We start from the raw sequence: 19728 nt of genomic DNA on the forward strand, positions 1-19728 counted from the left end.
GTACATCATCAAACCTCTTGTGTAAAGTGTAAATTATCAAACATTCTTTCTTTTTCGTTTTCGTTTTCCTTACTGTATAACCTTTTTGTTATGTTGGTTGGAGCCCCTACCTTAAGGTTAGCAACTTTTTTTAAACTGTTGCGATTTGGTAGTTCACAGTATCTTGCGAATGGTAGTGAGCTTTGGCAAAATTGCATTGATCATTTCATAGCGAGTGTGTAGAAGAATTCAAATATCACAGATATACTTTTGTAGGTCCTGTGGTTCTTGAGTTATGTTGTAAAGAGGGCTGAAATAAGAACACTTTTGTAAAACGTACATAACTCATTAACAACAATAAATCCAAGTCAGTTTTCAAATTACATGATTTGAAAAATGAACTTTTGCAAAACATCAAAGTGTTATAATTATTTGAAACTTTTAAACTAATTCACACAAGCAAAATGAAAACTCACTCAGAAATTTTCGTGACTCATCCGAGTTCACTTCTTCAGCTGTTGTGACTGCTGGTAGACGTTAGCGGTACTGGAGTCACGTGATCGATCTTGTGATATCGATCTATGTGACTCCAGAAGCCTTCCGTAGGTCTTGGGGAGGTGGTGGCGGCCTCTGTCTTGGTTGAGGTCTGGGTTGTTGGTAGCTATATAAATAGACTCCTTCACACCTCTTTGATACCATCTTTGTTCAGTGTCCAGAATATTGACCTCCTTGGGGTCAAATGAGTGTTTGTGAGATTTCATGTGTGCACCGACGGGGGAGGACTCACGCTTGTGCTCGGAAATGCGTTTACTTAGTGCTCTTTCCGATTCCCCAACGTAGGTGGAAGGACAGTCACCACACTTGATCTGATATATAGATCCTGTCCGCTCAAGTTTCTGGGGTTTGTCTTTCGGTGACACAAGCATGCTGCGGATGGTGTTTGCAGGTTTGGAATGCACTGTCACACCCGCTTGCCTAATTTTACGGTTGATGGCTTCCGACACCCCTTGCACATACGGGAGGGTGATATGTCCTTTGGGGGGATTATCAGTGCGGCGTTTGGGTTTAGGTGAGACTTTCTTGCTGTGCGGTGTGTTCCAAGCCCATTTGGTGTATCCACAAATGGATAAGGATCGCTTCACGTGTTGTAATTCAGTGTCCAGACTTGCTTGATCAGACGAAAGGGTTTCAGCCCTGTGAGTAAGAGTACGAATGACCCCGAGTTTGTGCTCAAGAGGTTGGTGGCTGGCAAAACTCAGGTACTGATCCGTGTGTGTACTTTTTCTGTACACACTAAAGCTCAACTTGCCATTCGGTGCTCGGGTGATGAGAGTGTCCAACATAGCGATGCGGTTGTTCAGTTCGTGTTCAATCGTGAATTTGATGGCATCGTGGATGGAATTCAAATGCGCAGTGAAGCTGTCGAGGTCCGATTTTTGAATGATAACCATGGTGTCATCCACATATCTTCCCCAGTAGCGAGGTGGATTGCTAAACGACGAAAGGGCTTTCTCCTCAAATGCTTCCATAAATAAGTTCGCTATGATTGGACTCACGGGGGAACCCATCGCGGCACCTTCTGATTGAATGTAAAAGTTGCCTTCGTACACAAAGTATGTGGTTTTTAAGCACGTACTAAGCAATTCGGTGATCTGTTGGGGGCTCAAGTCCGTCCTAGATTCAAGCGTGCTGTCATTCATGAGAAGGGTCTTGATGATGCCGAGAGTTTCGTCTACCGGGACGCTGGTGAATAATGCTGTGACGTCGTACGAGACTAGGCACTCACTGTCCAACAGGGTGAACTTGGATAATTTGTTCACCAGATCTTCACTGTTATTTAAATGTCTATCAGTTTTGCCAACGAGCGGTGACAGAATGTTGGCGACCATTTTAGCCGTGTCGTACGTGATCGAACCGCGGCTGGCTACAATCGGTCTCAAGGGACAAGAAGGCTTGTGTACTTTGGGGAGTCCATAGAATTTGGGAACCTCCGATGTTGTGGGGTATAACTGTCTATATGTCTGATGACTAACTTCTTCATCCTTTAAAGTCTTGAGTTGATCAATAAGCTGGTTCTTATACTTGGGAGTCGGATCTTTCTTGATGGCTTTATACGTGCTCGTATCACTTAAAAGATCCTTAGCCTTTGTTTAAAATCACAGTGGATCAAAGTGTTTTTTTTTTTGCTGCTTCGACCAACAATACATCATGTACCCTTAATGGTCAGCCTGAAGCTCCTTGCTTTACAGTACCAATTTGTCAAGTCCCTTCAGATATATGTCAGCGGGACTCAGCCCACATTTTGCTTGTACCTTTGTATGGTCCCGTTTTTTGTTTTTTGTTTGTAAAAATTGGACCGATTTCTTCATCTTGTATTGTTCTTCTTTTATATTTTTGCTACATAAACCACCCACATTTTAACCCCCTGAGCACTACCTGCCGATCTGACATTGCCTCTGATTGGTCAATTACATGATATCTTCATTTTAATCACCAATGGAGCTTTGTAAATAATTCACCCCAATTTTTTGGGTGGTGAAATTATTCTAACAATGTTGCTGATTGGTCCAATTGATAATGAAAACTTCTTTTTGGCCAATAGGCAGGTAGTTCTCATAGGGTTAAACATAATTTTCAGGTTTACAAGGAGCTGCTCCTGTTACACCTACTATTACGAACTGCCCTGTGAATGTCTATCCTGAGATACCTGAAGGAACATCTACCCGTGTTTGCTGGGAGGAACCCATACTTACAGATGGTGCAGGAAATACAATAGCAACTGGACTCGGGTCCCAATCTCACCATCCTGGTGCCCAGTTTTTCATTAATGGATGTGGAGAACAAGTTGTGAACTACCGGTTTTATGATTACTATGGAACTGAAACAACCTGTTATTTTAGTGTTACTATTCGAGCAATAGGTAGGTAACATATCTTATTAGCGTTTTATTTCCATTTTATCAGTTTGTTTAAAAATACATTCCATGTCAATTGTGGGTTCAGGGGGTGAGGATGGATGGTGCTTGTATTAGAGTCACGCGGTAGCCGTGACCAGCAAGTTTAAAAAAAAAAGACTGATAAAGAAGACTAATAACATATGCTCCCGCGAGACTATATTTACACCTAACATTAAAACACTTGACTTCTATTGTTCGATGTTATTTTTCGCTGGGTACAAAATGTATCTAAAACCATGGTAAATGTTATTTACAGTCCCAGGTGTAATATCTTGACAACTCATTAATTCCAAAAGGGCCACCAATCCTACAGTCAATCATTGTTCGTAATAAACAAATATTTTTGCTTCCATTTCACGCGGTATTTCATAGCGAAAATTAGTTGCAAATCAAACTGATCCAGAATTTTTGGACACTGCTACAGGTCTACCTGGTTCTCACCTTCACACTACTTTTTCAGATTCACTTCCAAATATACCCTAGCAGCTTCTGAGATACCCTACATACAAATTCTGAGCCCCATTCGCCAAAAAATCAAATTTTTTACAATTCTTTTGTTCTTATCGGACGACGCATCCATTTATATAATAAATGCTGTATTTCGACACAGCAATTTTCAGCAGAGGCACATGGCCTAATGGTTAGGGCGTTTGACTCCAGATACGCTATCCCGAGTTCGAAACCCGGTGACCAACTGATTTTTTTTTCTCAATATTTTATTAAACAATTTATTGTCATTAATCAAGGATAACATAATTTTAAACATCCAGTGCTATTGTGATATTATTTTTTTATTAAAGCAATTTAAAAACACAGCATAGTGTGATACAACACCATCAAGGATCAAAAGAAATCTGAATAACACAAGAAACTAGATCAGGTATTTATAGGGTATACGACGTTACTCATTGTTATTCTCATTTAAATATATTTTGTCCTACCACGGACAAATTCGCATGATAATAGGACAATAAAACATGATTGTGATATGTATGAATCGATTTAGAGACCTGACTCTCTGTCATCTTCAGCTATCGTAGAACATGACAATTGTCATACCGTCCCGGTAGGTTGATTACAAACACTCTGTAGGTGTGGAAAATTGTTCCGCTAGTATGGAAGGCCAGCAGGAAAAAAAAATCCAAATAACATTTATCAAGCATATATAGTACGGAAGCGTCTATGTGACACAACTTGACAAGATAATTATCTTGCCATGTCGACTTATTATCAGCATTATGTCAACATGACGATATAAAATATCTCGCCAAGACAACTGAACAAACAAGTCAACATGGCAAGATATATTATCATGCTAAGTCGACATACCAATGTCGTCGAAATTTGGATATCCAGCTAGATTGCCCCGCAGGACTCAGGAACCACAAATCTTGAAATATGGACATCCTACAAATTAAAACCACAAACCGCGAAAAACCGCCAACAACTGCCGCTCAATAGAAATATCCAACTAGATTGCCCCACAGGGCTACAAAGAACCACAAACCGCGAAATTTGGATATCCAACTAGATTGCCCCGCAGGGCTATAAAGAACCACACACCGCGAAATATGGATGTCCAACAAGTTTTAACTATAAATTAGCCCTCGATAGAGGGCAAGGCTTGAAGGATTAGGGAAATTATAACAACGAACCGCGAAAGTTACCTTAACAAACAATATAAGTCAAAATGGTAAGATAAATTATCATACCAAGTAATAGTAATTATGACACCGAATAATTATTGAAAAGCATCCTCGGGATGTAGAGGAGGGCGGCCCGAAACTTTAAAAAAGGGAAAATTAAAACCACAAATCTCAAAAAGACCGCCGACAACCGCCGCTCAATAGGGATATCCAACTAGATTGCCCCGCAGGGCTACAAAGAACCACAAACCGCGAAATTTGGATATCCAGCTAGATTGCCCGTAGGACTCAGGAACCACAAATCTTGAAATATGGATATCCTACAAATTAAACCCACAAACCGCGAAAAACCGCCAACAACTGCCACTCAATAGAAATATCCAACTAGATTGCCCCGCAGGGCTACAAAGAACCACACATCGCGAAATATGGATATCCAACAAGCTTAAACAATAAATTAGCCCCGATAGAGGACAGGGCTTGAAGAATAAAGGAATACCACAAACCGCGAAAGACCGCCAACAACCGCCGCTCAATAGAGATATCCAACTAGATTGCCTGCAGGGCTACAAAGAACCACAAACGGCGAAATTTGGATATCCAACTAGATTGCCTCAGGGCTACAAAGAACCACGTACATTTTATAGGTTTAGCTACATATACTCGTATTTTTTATTGTCATAAATCAAGGATAATATTATTCAAACTTCTATTTTCGTTTTATTCGTCTTATGTAGTACTTCGTAACCGGATGACTTTTCAAGCTTGGAGCTACTCGGCTTCATTCATAAAAAGAAAGGAAATCTACCAAAAAACGTTGACAACGTAAAGAAAGCAGCAAGTTTAAAAAGCCCCACCTCGGCTCACTTGTTGAAACTTGGTCCCATTTTGAACATCAAATACAGCGCTTCCAACGTTTTAATAATAGCATGACTGGCATTATATGCCTATTTGTTATTTATTTAATTCGATCATTAATCATGAAATTAATATTATAAAACAAAACATATATAGGATGTTGGCTTACCATGCAAGAGCAAGATTATAACGTTTCTGATCTTACAAATTAATATCGCATCGGCACATTAAAGACTCATAACACATATGGAAATGTTTGAAGTTGATAATATTATGATAAAGTTTAAATCAGTTCCAGGAAATCAGTACGTTTTACAAATGGGACCAAGTTTCAAAAAGTGAGCCGAGGTGGGGCTTTTTAAACTTGCTGCTTTCTTTACGTTGTCAACGTTTTTTTGGTAGATTTTTAGTTCTGTTATGACGCCTTAGGCGATGATGGGTCTTGTGTCATTGCTATATCTTTGTGCAGACCCATTCCATGTCAACTTCAGGGATGTGCACCGCAGCACCTCTTCATTTTTTTTCTTTTTCTGTGTGGTGGTAGATTTTGATGAGAAAGTAAAATCCCGAAAATTAGAGCTTCATACTCCATTTCGTTTTCCTGTGGCATCAATTTGAAATTTAGGGGGGGTCAGCGTAAAAAATGTGTCGCAACGCGAAAGACGATGTTTGGAGGTCCATAAATGTATAAAGGGAACCATTTACAACTTTGAAAAGTATGTATCCTGGGGTACTTATTTGTGTAGAATTCAAATCTGGCATCGTAAAACTCGATATTGGCTAGGGGTCTCGATGGCTTCAACACATCAGTAAGGTTTACATTCTCCATAGAGTTGTACATAAGTCATTATACATGCGAAATCAAAAATGTGTGTACAAACCTATGTGATGTGTTGAAGCCATCGAGACCCCAAGCCAATATCTCTCAGAAATGTTGTCCAAGGACATATCTTCAACATACCTGAAGTTGATGGTGGGGCAAAATGTCTGACATTGGTTTTCAGGGGGGTCAAGATGTACAAAAAATGTACAATTGGGGTTTTGCATCGGTAATATCTCAGCTAAAAGTATTCTAATAGGCTCAATATTGGAAAAGAGTAATGTCCTACCAAAGGGCTCTGACTGGCAAAAAAAATGGACAGTAAAATTATTTTTACTTTTGGAGTTCTGACCCCCCCCAAAGTTGGTCCTGGATGGACGAAGTTGCATTTTGAGGGCCCTATATCTTTTAAAGTAAAGGAGTTACAATTTTTCTCACCATCCTGGTGCCCAGTTTTTCATTAATGGATGTGGAGAACAAGTTGTGAACTACCGGTTTTATGATTACTATGGAACTGAAACAACCTGTTATTTTAGTGTTACTATTCGAGCAATAGGTAGGTAACATATCTTATTAGCGTTTTATTTCCATTTTATCAGTTTGTTTAAAATACATTCCATGTCAATTGTGGGTTCAGGGGTGAGGATGGATGGTGCTTGTATTAGAGTCACGCGGTAGCCGTGACCAGCAAGTTTAAAAAAAAAAGACTGATAAAGAAGACTAATAACATATGCTCCCGCGAGACTATATTTACACCTAACATTAAAACACTTGACTTCTATTGTTCGATGTTATTTTTCGCTGGGTACAAAATGTATCTAAAACCATGGTAAATGTTATTTACAGTCCCAGGTGTAATATCTTGACAACTCATTAATTCCAAAAGGGCCACCAATCCTACAGTCAATCATTGTTCGTAATAAACAAATATTTTTGCTTCCATTTCACGCGGTATTTCATAGCGAAAATTAGTTGCAAATCAAACTGATCCAGAATTTTTGGACACTGCTACAGGTCTACCTGGTTCTCACCTTCACACTACTTTTTCAGATTCACTTCCAAATATACCCTAGCAGCTTCTGAGATACCCTACATACAAATTCTGAGCCCCATTCGCCAAAAAAATCAAATTTTTACAATTCTTTTGTTCTTATCGGACGACGCATCCATTTATATAATAAATGCTGTATTTCGACACAGCAATTTTCAGCAGAGGCACATGGCCTAATGGTTAGGGCGTTTGACTCCAGATACGCTATCCCGAGTTCGAAACCCGGTGACCAACTGATTTTTTTTCTCAATATTTTATTAAACAATTTATTGTCATTAATCAAGGATAACATAATTTTAAACATCCAGTGCTATTGTGATATTATTTTTTTATTAAAGCAATTTAAAAACACAGCATAGTGTGATACAACACCATCAAGGATCAAAAGAAATCTGAATAACACAAGAAACTAGATCAGGTATTTATAGGGTATACGACGTTACTCATTGTTATTCTCATTTAAATATATTTTGTCCTACCACGGACAAATTCGCATGATAATAGGACAATAAAACATGATTGTGATATGTATGAATGGTTGTTGAATCGATTTAGAGACCTGACTCTCTGTCATCTTCAGCTATCGTAGAACATGACAATTGTCATACCGTCCCGGTAGGTTGATTACAAACACTCTGTAGGTGTGGAAAATTGTTCCGCTAGTATGGAAGGCCAGCAGGAAAAAAAATCCAAATAACATTTATCAAGCATATATAGTACGGAAGCGTCTATGTGACACAACTTGACAAGATAATTATCTTGCCATGTCGACTTATTATCAGCATTATGTCAACATGACGATATAAAATATCTCGCCAAGACAACTGAACAAACAAGTCAACATGGCAAGATATATTATCATGCTAAGTCGACATACCAAAAATGGATGTCGTCGAAATTTGGATATCCAGCTAGATTGCCCCGCAGGACTCAGGAACCACAAATCTTGAAATATGGACATCCTACAAATTAAAACCACAAACCGCGAAAAACCGCCAACAACTGCCGCTCAATAGAAATATCCAACTAGATTGCCCCACAGGGCTACAAAGAACCACAAACCGCGAAATTTGGATATCCAACTAGATTGCCCCGCAAATAAAGAACCACACACCGCGAAATATGGATGTCCAACAAGTTTTAACTATAAATTAGCCCTCGATAGAGGCAAGGCTTGAAGGATTAGGGAAATTATAACAACGAACCGCGAAAGTTACCTTAACAAACAATATAAGTCAAAATGGTAAGATAAATTATCATACCAAGTAATAGTAATTTTGACACCGTATAATTATTGAAAAGCATCCTCGGGATGTAGAGGAGGGCGGCCCGAAACTTTAAAAAAGGGAAAATTAAAACCACAAATCTCAAAAAGACCGCCGACAACCGCCGCTCAATAGGGATATCCAACTAGATTGCCCCGCAGGACTAGAATGAACCACAAACCGCGAAATTTGGATATCCAGCTAGATTGCCACGAAGGACTCAGGAACCACAAATCTTGAAATATGGATATCCTACAAATTAAACCCACAAACCGCGAAAAACCGCCAACAACTGCCACTCAATAGAAATATCCAACTAGATTGCCCCGCAATACAAAGAACCACACATCGCGAAATATGGATATCCAACAAGCTTAAACAATAAATTAGCCCCGATAGAGGACAGGGCTTGAAGAATAAAGGAATACCACAAACCGCGAAAGACCGCCAACAACCGCCGCTCAATAGAGATATCCAACTAGATTGCCTGCAGGGCTACAAAGAACCACAAACGGCGAAATTTGGATATCCAACTAGATTGCCTCAGGGCTACAAAGAACCACGTACATTTTATAGGTTTAGCTACATATACTCGTATTTTTTATTGTCATAAATCAAGGATAATATTATTCAAACTTCTATTTTTCGTTTTATTCGTCTTATGTAGTACTTCGTAACCGGATGACTTTTCAAGCTTGGAGCTACTCGGCTTCATTCATAAAAAGAAAGGAAATCTACCAAAAAACGTTGACAACGTAAAGAAAGCAGCAAGTTTAAAAAGCCCCACCTCGGCTCACTTGTTGAAACTTGGTCCCATTTTGAACATCAAATACAGCGCTTCCAACGTTTTAATAATAGCATGACTGGCATTATATGCCTATTTGTTATTTATTTAATTCGATCATTAATCATGAAATTAATATTATAAAACAAAACATATATAGGATGTTGGCTTACCATGCAAGAGCAAGATTATAACGTTTCTGATCTTACAAATTAATATCGCATCGGCACATTAAAGACTCATAACACATATGGAAATGTTTGAAGTTGATAATATTATGATAAAGTTTAAATCAGTTCCAGGAAATCAGTACGTTTTACAAATGGGACCAAGTTTCAAAAAGTGAGCCGAGGTGGGGCTTTTTAAACTTGCTGCTTTCTTTACGTTGTCAACGTTTTTTTGGTAGATTTTTAGTTCTGTTATGACGCCTTAGGCGATGATGGGTCTTGTGTCATTGCTATATCTTTGTGCAGACCCATTCCATGTCAACTTCAGGGATGTGCACCGCAGCACCTCTTCATTTTTTTTCTTTTTCTGTGTGGTGGTAGATTTTGATGAGAAAGTAAAATCCCGAAAATTTGAGCTTCATACTCCATTTCGTTTTCCTGTGGCATCAATTTGAAATTTAGGGGGGTCAGCGTAAAAAATGTGTCGCAACGCGAAAGACGATGTTTGGAGGTCCATAAATGTATAAAGGGAACCATTTACAACTTTGAAAAGTATGTATCCTGGGGTACTTATTTGTGTAGAATTCAAATCTGGCATCGTAAAACTCGATATTGGCTAGGGGTCTCGATGGCTTCAACACATCAGTAAGGTTTACATTCTCCATAGAGTTGTACATAAGTCATTATACATGCGAAATCAAAAATGTGTGTACAAACCTATGTGATGTGTTGAAGCCATTGAGACCCCAAGCCAATATCTCTCAGAAATGTTGTCCAAGGACATATCTTCAACATACCTGAAGTTGATGGTGGGGCAAAATGTCTGACATTGATTGTCAGGGGGGTCAAGATGTACAAAAAATGTACAATTGGGGTTTTGCATCGGTAATATCTCAGCTAAAAGTATTCTAATAGGCTCAATATTGGAAAAGAGTAATGTCCTACCAAAGGGCTCTGACTGGCAAAAAAATGGACAGTAAAATTATTTTTTTTGGAGTTCTGACCCCCCCCAAAGTTGGTCCTGGATGGACGAAGTTGCATTTTTAAAGTAAAGGAGTTACAATTTTTCTGATGCCAGATTTGAATTCTACACAAATAAGTACCCCAGGATACATACTTTTCAAAGTTGTAAATGGTTCCCTTTATACATTTATGGACCTCCAAACATCGTCTTTCGCGTTGCGATACATTTTTTACGCTGACCCCCCTAAATTTCAAATTGATGCCTCGGGAAAACGAAATGGAGTATGAAGCTCAAATTTTCGGAATTTTACTTTCTCATCAATATCTACCACCACACAGAAAAAGAAAAAAATTGAAGAGGTGCTGCGGTGCACATCCCTGGAGTTGACATGGAATGGGTCTGCATTGTCTGAATGTTATCAACAGTAGATAGCCAGTATTAACTGAATGCTACCTACGGTATATAGCTGGTATTGTGTAAATGCTGTCTATGGTAGATATCAGGGTTTGTCTAGGCTATATGTTATCTATGGTAGATAGCAGGTATTGTCTACATGTTTAACTATGGTAGATAGCAGGTATTGTCTACATGTTATCTATGGTAGATAGCAAGTATTGTCTACATGTTATCTATGGTAGATATCAGGTATTGTCTACATGTTATCTACGGTATATAGCAGGTATTGTCTACACGTTATCTACGATAGATAGCATGTATTGTCTACATGTTATCTACGGTAGATAGCAGGTATTTTCTACATGTTATCTACGGTAGATAGCAGGTATTGTCTACATGTTATCGACGGTAGATAGCAGGTATAAGATACCACTATCAACTGTAGATAGCATTCAAACAATCACTTAGGATATCTGCACTTGTGTTACTTAGTCTAAGCTGTCCCAATTCCCTGAACGCACATATCATAGGGTAATTAATTCTTTGTATACAATTCTGTTCAATCATGTTGCACTGTTGTATTTTTAGTTTGTAACCGAGGACTGCATCTCAAGCTCTGCGTTAAATTACCATTGTCCTTATCTCATTTCCATTTATTTATTGTCTTTATAAATTGCACATTATGGATGTACATCCATATCAAAACGATGCACTTGTCGGCTGCTACATGTATTTGTGCCTCATTTCACATAATAGCTAGGAATAAATACTCGACTCATCTCAAGTGGAGGTGGCTTCAAATCATCCCCAAGTGACATGGTTATGCAATGTTCTCTGTATTAATAAGCCATTTGACTTGGGGATGATATAAAGTGACCCCCACTTGAAATGAGTCTGGTATTTATTCCCAGTTACTATGTGAAATGAGACACATGTAGCAGCCGACAAGTGCATCCTTTTGATATGGATTATATTAAAGTACTATGCAAAACAGACACATTGTTGTTGTTTTTAATGGTTACGCCTTTAATCCGCATGGACCGTTATTCTGAAGGGTCGTTATTCCGAAGGTTGGTTATTCCAAAGGGTCATTACTGCAAAGATTCATTACTCTGAAGGGTCGTTACTTTGATACGCTGGCGAAGTTACGTAATAAATCGGATTAACTACCATAGCAATAGATTCAAACAATTTTGAATATATCGCGCTGCACTACAAGCAGGTTACACGCATCACCTGTGTATGTCTGCCATATCTGCAATCATAGATTGAATACAATTCCGGTCTTTTCAAAGATACTAATCTTACAGGTGCGAGTGATCAGCATGATATGGTTCAATGCAGAGGTACCGCATGAACGTAGAGTGCAGCGCGATATAATCAAAAATTATTTTGACTTATTGCTATGGTAGTTAATCCGATTATTACGTAACTTCGCCAGCGTATTTACAATAAGATTCATTATTCCGAAGGGTCAATAGGCCTACTCTTAATGTAGAACAAAGCTTGTTACTCTGAAGGGCTATTACTCCGAGATGACCCTTTGGAGTAACAATCCTCCGTATGCGCGGGTATAGTATTGACCCTTCGGAATAACAAAATGTAAATTCGGAGAGTAATGACCCTTTGGAATAACGAACCTTCAGAATAACGACCCTTCAGAATAACCATGATAAGGGTCCTTCAGAATAACCATCTGTGCCCTTTTAATTTCCCTGTATTTAGTTTGATTATACGATTGACCCCAACTGATTTATTATAGACCCATTCCATGTCAACTCCAGGGATGTGCACCGCAGCACCTCTTCATTTTTTTTCTTTTTCTGTGTGGTGGTAGATATTGATGAGAAAGTAAAATCCTGAAAATTTGAGCTTCATACTCCATTAAGTTTTCCCGTGGCATCAATTTGAAATTTAGGGGGGTCAGCGTAAAATATGTGTCGCAACGTGAAAGACGACGTTTGGAGGTCCATAGATGTATAAAGGGAACCCTTTACAACTTTGAAAAGTATGTAACCTGGGGTACTTTTTTGTGTAGAATTCATATCTGGTATCAGAAAACTTGTAACTCCTTTACTTTAAAAGATATAGGGCCCTCAAAATGCAACTTCGTCCAACCAGGACCAACTTCGGGGGGGTCAGAACTCCAAAAGTAAAGGAGTTACAAGTTTTCTGATAGCAGATTTGAATTCTACACCAAAAAGTACCCCAGGATACATACTTTTCAAAGTTTTAAAGGGTTCCCTTTATACATGTATGGACCTCTAAACGTCGTCTTTCGCGTTGCGACACATTTTTTACGCTGATCCCCCTAAATTTCAAATTGATGCCACGGGAAAACGAAATGGAGTATGAAGCTCAAATTTTCAGGATTTTGCTTTCTCATCAATATCTACCACCACACAGAAAAAGAAAAAAATTGAAGAGGTGCTGCGGTGCACATCCCTGGAGTTGACATGGAATGGGTCTATAACGGTATGGATCTTAAAAGGTAAGACGACATCCACTCAGAATTTACGTTTTATTTGTTTGCACATAGGACATGACAACTTGCCAGGAGAATGGAGTTGGTGGTATAATACTGACAGCCCAAGTGGTTATTGTGATTGTGAAGTTCGTGGTAGGCAGGTAACAAATAATGACCATGCAGAATATGGTATTTTCAGACTCCCCCTAGAGATTGCTGCAATTCCTTCAACTCAATCGTGTTATGGGCACAGTGGTGCATCAGACTAATATATCGACTCATACTTTCGAGGTAGCTTGAAGTCCCCACGGTGTCAATGTGTCGCACACTTTGGCAAGGCTCTTCACTCGTATTGCCTTTACAGCAACATTAAAAGGAGGAGTCCCCCCCCCCAATGGTGCTCAGTGGCGGAGCTAGGGGTCAAGGATACATATTGCCCCCTCCCCAATTTTTGAAACAATTGCGCGTGAAAATTTACACACCAATTAATTAATTTTGGTTAAATGAAGTTGAATATCGGTCTTAAATTGATCTTTTAAATGACTATTTGTGCTGAAGTGCAGTGCGTGTGAACACACACAAACATTTGACTTCCATCGCTTGGAGGGGCACATAATCGATGCTGAATTGGTCATTTCGGCACCCCCTTGCTACACCACTGATGGTGGTGCACTGCCCATTAATCTAAGTTGGACCACTTGCTGTGGCTCACAACTGACCTGCTAGTATTTGTGGAGCTCAATTTACAACTAGACACAACGGCAAATGACATTAACATACTCTCAGTTCCCCTTGAATGGACCCAGGTCCATCAGAAATAACCCCCCCCCCCTCCCGTCTGAAAGTCCTGCCATAGAGATTGCTGCATTTCCTTAAAACTCCAACAGTGTTAGGGTATTTTTTTCTTATCATCCGTTTCCTGTCAGCAGCGTTTGGTTTTTAGTGTGGGCAAAGCCAAATTTTCGTCCCCATTTGCCAAATTCTCATCCCATTTTCGCCATTTTAATGACACTTTACTCTTTGCCGTCCCCATTTTCATCCCTGAAAGTGTCTGGGCGCAAGTTGCCCCCCTGCTCCTCCTTGGCTACACCACTGTTTCATATCATCTCTTAGCGATCTAAATTCAGTTTTTTACGTCGCACAAAATTATTTTTAGTTTTTGCACTTTATCATTTTATCCAAACTCCTTGCCATTAAATGGTATTCTGAATTCAAAATCTATAAACATAATACAGTATTTTCAGCAAATGATTAACAATTACTTGATCACACAGGCCTTATCAATAAAATAACCCGAAGCTACTCATAATAATCTAGATCTAAGAACTTCACCATAGCTGATTAATAATTAAGCAGTTTCTATTTTGCAAACAGATAATACCTTGTGCTACAGGAGAACCTATAGATGCCCAATGTCAAACACTTACTGATGAAGATTAGCAGAGTGTTGGTCTGATACCATCCATTCCTGAGAAAAGAGGACAAGTGGCTTACTGTTGTCCAAAGAGAGGTTTCGTTTGTTTCAACTCTTGGAATGCACTTTACAACCAGGAATGTTTGGATTATCGTGTTCGCTTTAAATGTCCTCTTCCGGTACCAGTGGCGTAGTGTCATAGGGGCACGGGGGAACGTGCCCCCCCAATCATGGTCGGTGCCCCCCCAATATGATGACCCACGCTACGCCACTGTACGGTACAATAGGAGGTTACATAATTTTATGAACCTGATTTGTGATTGCTTATGTCTCACGAAGAAGTCTACAAACCAATAGTGAATTTTTAGTTGTTAACATTTGAATTTAACGTGCTTATAATATTTTAATTAATGTGTAATGAAACAGTATGATTACTGAAAATAAATAAATAAATAAATAAACGAATAAATAAATAAATAAATAACACAACAAATGTGTTACCAAAGATTGTAAATAACTAAATAATATATTTATCATTGTTTAACAATAACATTATGTACATAATAAAAAGTAATAAAGTAACCAAGTTGCAACCAAGTCAGAAATGTCTTATAATTTAACAAGGTATTTATTATATGAAACATGTAAGATATTGCAGCAACTTATTCATAGCATTGGGCTATTCCATTTAAAATCCACACTACCCCTGTCGAAGATTTTGGAAATATCTGCCACAGGGGGAGTATGACTTTCAAATGGGATTAGCACATTAGCAGCTCCATTTGAATCCCTCCTCCCTTAGGGATAGATTCAGGTTGAATCTTTTTCAGAGGGTGTATGAACTTCAAATGGAGCTGCGTAATGTGCTCATTCCATTTGGAATTCATACTCCCTCTATGGCAGATATTTCCAAAATCTTCTACAGGGGTAGTGTGGATTTTAAATGGAATTGCCCATATTATGGCAAATGAATGGTGAGCCATCAACTTGGCATCTTCAGAGCTAAATAGCAATGAAATTAAAATCCCTCTCAAATTCATTCGCAAAAATGTCATCACAGCATCGTGTATCAAGCAGACATGCTAGCGATTATATCCATAGCTAACATAATGTTATCTCAATTAATATTTTAAAACTCTCTGTGATGCTACAAGGTAAAAACATTGAGATTTCAACTTTTACACCAAAATTGACACTTTTAACAGAGAAATTCATCAATTTGATAGAATTTTAGAAATTCCTAACAACTAATGTGCTGAAATTGAATCACTGACAATTTCAGTGAAGTAATTGGATTCCTTGCCCCTATAATATACATAGCTTTTGTTACTAGTGTGTAGTTATTTTTTGAGACAAATTCAAAATTAGTCACAAAATTGATCAGGGGGTGTAGTACCACCTTAAAGAAACAAAAACTTCATGCTTAAGGTGGCTGTGTACTCTCAGACATGCATGTAGTAAAAGTGCAATAACTTTGTAATTATTCGCGCAAGACATATAAAAGTATACATTTTTATAAAGGCAAGACATCAATAAATCTTAATATAAATACAGATTTGGGGTAAAAACAACAATTATGAAGAAAATCACAAAAAAGTGAGTTTTTGGCAATATTTGTGAGGTACATCATAACAAAAAACACTCTTTCCAAAATATTTTATTTTGTTTTAGCTCAATCTTGAGGCTCCATTCCAAAAACGGTTTTTTATTTTTTTGATATTGGCCTTAGTTTTTGAGATATTGACCATATAAGGCATCAAATTGAACTTTTAAAATTCACAAACGCCTATTTGCACAAAATGATGCCTAAAATCGGAAATAGACCAAAATATAAAAAATGAGAAAACCGTTTCTTGAGTCGATCATGCTTTTTACGATGATCATATTTTGCTTACCTATAGATGCTGTATTTATTGAGTTATCGTGTACCTAAATCGTCATTTTACCGAGAAAATGAACATTGAAATAATGGCCGTTAAAGTTTAAAGTGGTCACATTTTGCCCTTTCATCGAATCTCACAGGAGAATGCGGCAGTTTTCGTTTTTCTACCTTATATTATGTGAACATCGGGTAAATCCACAGCCCGTTGAGAAGTTTGAGCGAAATCCATTCATAACTTGATATTCAAATCGAGGAAAAGAACTTGAAAAAACTCACATTTTATCAGCTAAAACGGAGCCATTTGACCACTTGAAATAATTAGTGTTTCCAAAGGATGCGCCACGCATGCAGATAAGCGTCGCGTATGCGTAGCGTATCTGTGCGTTAACAAATTGCGCGATACGCAGCGCGATGCGTTGTTGCGCGCGTGTCACCCCGCTGATACAACAAAGATTTTCTCTCTTTTATAATTGCAAACACGAATGAAATAGTGAAATAAAATCCATAAAATAGCGCAGTTGGAGTTTATAAATCTGGAATTTCTTTCCTTGTATTTATAAAAAACATAACAAAGTAACAAATATTAAAAAAGCTCAATTTTGCGAAAGAAACAACGTCTTGAGTACACAGCCGCGTTAAATACAGTCCGGCTTTCGCACTCCGTGTATCGGCGTGACGGCGGCTACCTATACTCGTTTAAAATTGAGTGAAGTATTAATCAAAAATAACAAAAAAAATAAATGTACATATTCAGTTATTCACCTCATATTGCTCGACATTCTCAGTTTTAGAACTAAAAATGCGCACACCTTATTTTTGATTGATCGTTAGCGTTTCAATTTTCAATCCAAAAAGTTGGTTTTTTTGAAAGGCAAAAAATAAAAACCCTGAACGGTAAATCGAAATGGGCGGCTTTTCCCCGGAAAAGTTCCGGAAAGGAGATGTAAAAGGAAGGTATTTTGAAACTTCCCGACGAACATGCGTATATCCACGGATACACGGAGTGCGGGCCGTGATGAGATACTGTGAGAATCTAATATTGATGAAGTAGATGAAGACCAAAGTGATATGCTTGCAACAGAAACTACAAAAAGTCATCCAAAATCACCATTATGGAGGTGAATATCTAAAATAGGAACATTCTTTATGCTTACTATCGCCACCGGCTAATCCAACAGCTATATACAACACTGTGTTAAACATTTTGACATCGAATGTGGATGAAAAATGGATGTGAAATGGATTCACATCTACAGATGCGTTTGTAGCGCGTGCAAAACCAGGAGTTGAGTGTTTACAAACACAGGAATTCGAGGAGGTTAATCCCAAAAAGCAGTAATTCGAGGAGCTTCTCAAAGTGCAGAACCCTATCCATAATTGTATTTGTGCTAAGTTCTCCTCACACACCTCCTCACATTCCTGTGAAAACTCCTCGTTTTGTATGTAGAGTGTGTACACCAAAACACACTTCACACACTATGTTTTTCTGTCTCCTCGTTTAGACTGCGCTACGAGTATGTATGTGTGCACCGTAGCACTCATAATTAATATCGATGCTTCGTACTATATCATGCATGCTTATTTGACACTCCTTTTACATCAATGTGAAAATGGTGCTGAGCTGGAAGGTGCATGTCTCTTGTGCAGAATATTTGCCTCAAATAAGTACCTTTGTAGGCTCCATTCATCAGCTCATTTTGTTTGTCTTGAGAAATATTTGCGCCAAGGCCATCGCGGGTGTTCACCGTTCTGTCCCATTTGAGGCTATGTTGTATTCTTTCACTGGCGGCACCACCAACTTGTAGTAACATGATTGCTGTCAATCGAAGATATTTGGGATACTTCTTTGTATGAAACTGCAAGAGATCTTCTTTCCAGTGTCGCATGGTACGTTCACCGTCATTCTCGTGTATGGCATCTCTGCGGCAAATGGCGCGGCTCTCCAGCTTGGATGGTTGCGCGGGCATATTGTAGTTTGCCATCAATTGTCAGGTATGATCTTCTTCGGCAACTTCTTTGGCGCACCAGAGTCCATTTCACATGCGGCAGAACAAAACCACAGTCCCCAGAGAACTGAGGTTGGATCCATGTTGATGCAGCTCCCCAACGAGCAGTATCTATCATTGCAATATATCATAGGTCCTTCATCGCCAGTCTTGCATATGCAATATTGGGTCGTCGTCAACCGTCACTCACGTCGTCTTCGTAATCGTCGATATTGTCGTCAAGTTCATCATCGTCTTCTTCTAGAAGGTCTGGATCCTCCACAAATTGGTTACTGAACTTCAAGTATAGCAGCTGCTCTTTGTATCCACCCTGTCAAAAGCCACCATTTTGTCAGCAAGTTCACGTAAGCTGTGCTTCATCTTCTCTGTGGTTTTCGGGAGATTTGTACAGGTCTCGAGGGTGTTCTATCTTCAAAACAATGAAGCGTCAGGGCGATAACGTAGGCTTCGATTACAAATTGCAACAGCTCATAGCACCCCTGAAATTCAGTGTGGACATATTGAGTAACACTGGTGTGCCTATATCGATTGCGCAAATATAGGGCGATTTCACGAAAGGTCATTAGTTCAAATCTGCCTCCAGAAGACATGATGCGTGCATAAACACAAAAGAAATCCCCAGTTGAAGTGATATTGATTAAATCACTTGCCTTGTACTTGTTCCATGTATCATGTCTAAGAATTTCCTAGCACGCGCTCTGCGTGCATTAAAAAAAACGTCATTCGACCTAGCTAAAGCTGAGCTTGAAGGTTAAAAAGAGAGACCGGTAGGTCTGGAACGCGATGAGTCTATAATATAGTTTAAACATTTCTGGATTGATGCACTAGAAAGAAAAAAATCCGATGCGTGACGAAATAAAAATATATAGAAAATAATGAAAAACATGACTTCTACCGTAGAAAGAGGTGATGAATCTGGATGAGATTCTAAATGCTATCTTCAGTAGATAGAGGAAAAATGAAAAAAAAAATCAAAATATACCCTACTCGCTCTGCGTGTATTAAAAAACGTTATTCGGCCTACCACCGATCTATTGAAAAAGGTGAAAACAAAGAGACCGGTAGGTCCGGAA

At 38.7% G+C, this 19728-nt stretch overlaps 1 protein-coding gene across 1 annotated transcript; it reads right to left on the minus strand.

The window, feature by feature from the left end:
- Window positions 1-1117: 1117 nt before the first annotated feature.
- LOC140152196 (uncharacterized) lies at window positions 1118-18616 on the minus strand. The gene is made up of 3 exons (XM_072174494.1): window positions 18395-18616; window positions 1289-2123; window positions 1118-1173 (listed from the first exon to the last, which is right to left on the minus strand). Exons 1-3 carry the CDS (start codon window positions 18614-18616, stop codon window positions 1118-1120), a joined length of 1113 nt encoding a protein of 370 aa, XP_072030595.1.
- Window positions 18617-19728: the final 1112 nt, after the last annotated feature.

Source organism: Amphiura filiformis, chromosome 5 (genome assembly GCF_039555335.1).
Source record: "Amphiura filiformis chromosome 5, Afil_fr2py, whole genome shotgun sequence".
In the NCBI taxonomy this organism is placed as follows: Eukaryota; Metazoa; Echinodermata; class Ophiuroidea; order Amphilepidida; family Amphiuridae; genus Amphiura; species Amphiura filiformis.

Bases quoted from the DNA above. Each gene is read 5' to 3' on its own strand.
- LOC140152196 (XM_072174494.1), bottom strand. From the start codon at position 18,616: ATGCCCGCGCAACCATCCAAGCTGGAGAGCCGCGCCATTTGCCGCAGA. The intron at 2,124-18,394 runs GTGAACACCCGC...TTTTAAACAAAG, and splicing joins GCCTCAAATGGGACAGAACG to GCTAAGGATCTTTTAAGTGA. The intron at 1,174-1,288 runs GCAAGTTGAGCT...TCTTACTCACAG, and splicing joins CATCACCCGAGCACCGAATG to GGCTGAAACCCTTTCGTCTG.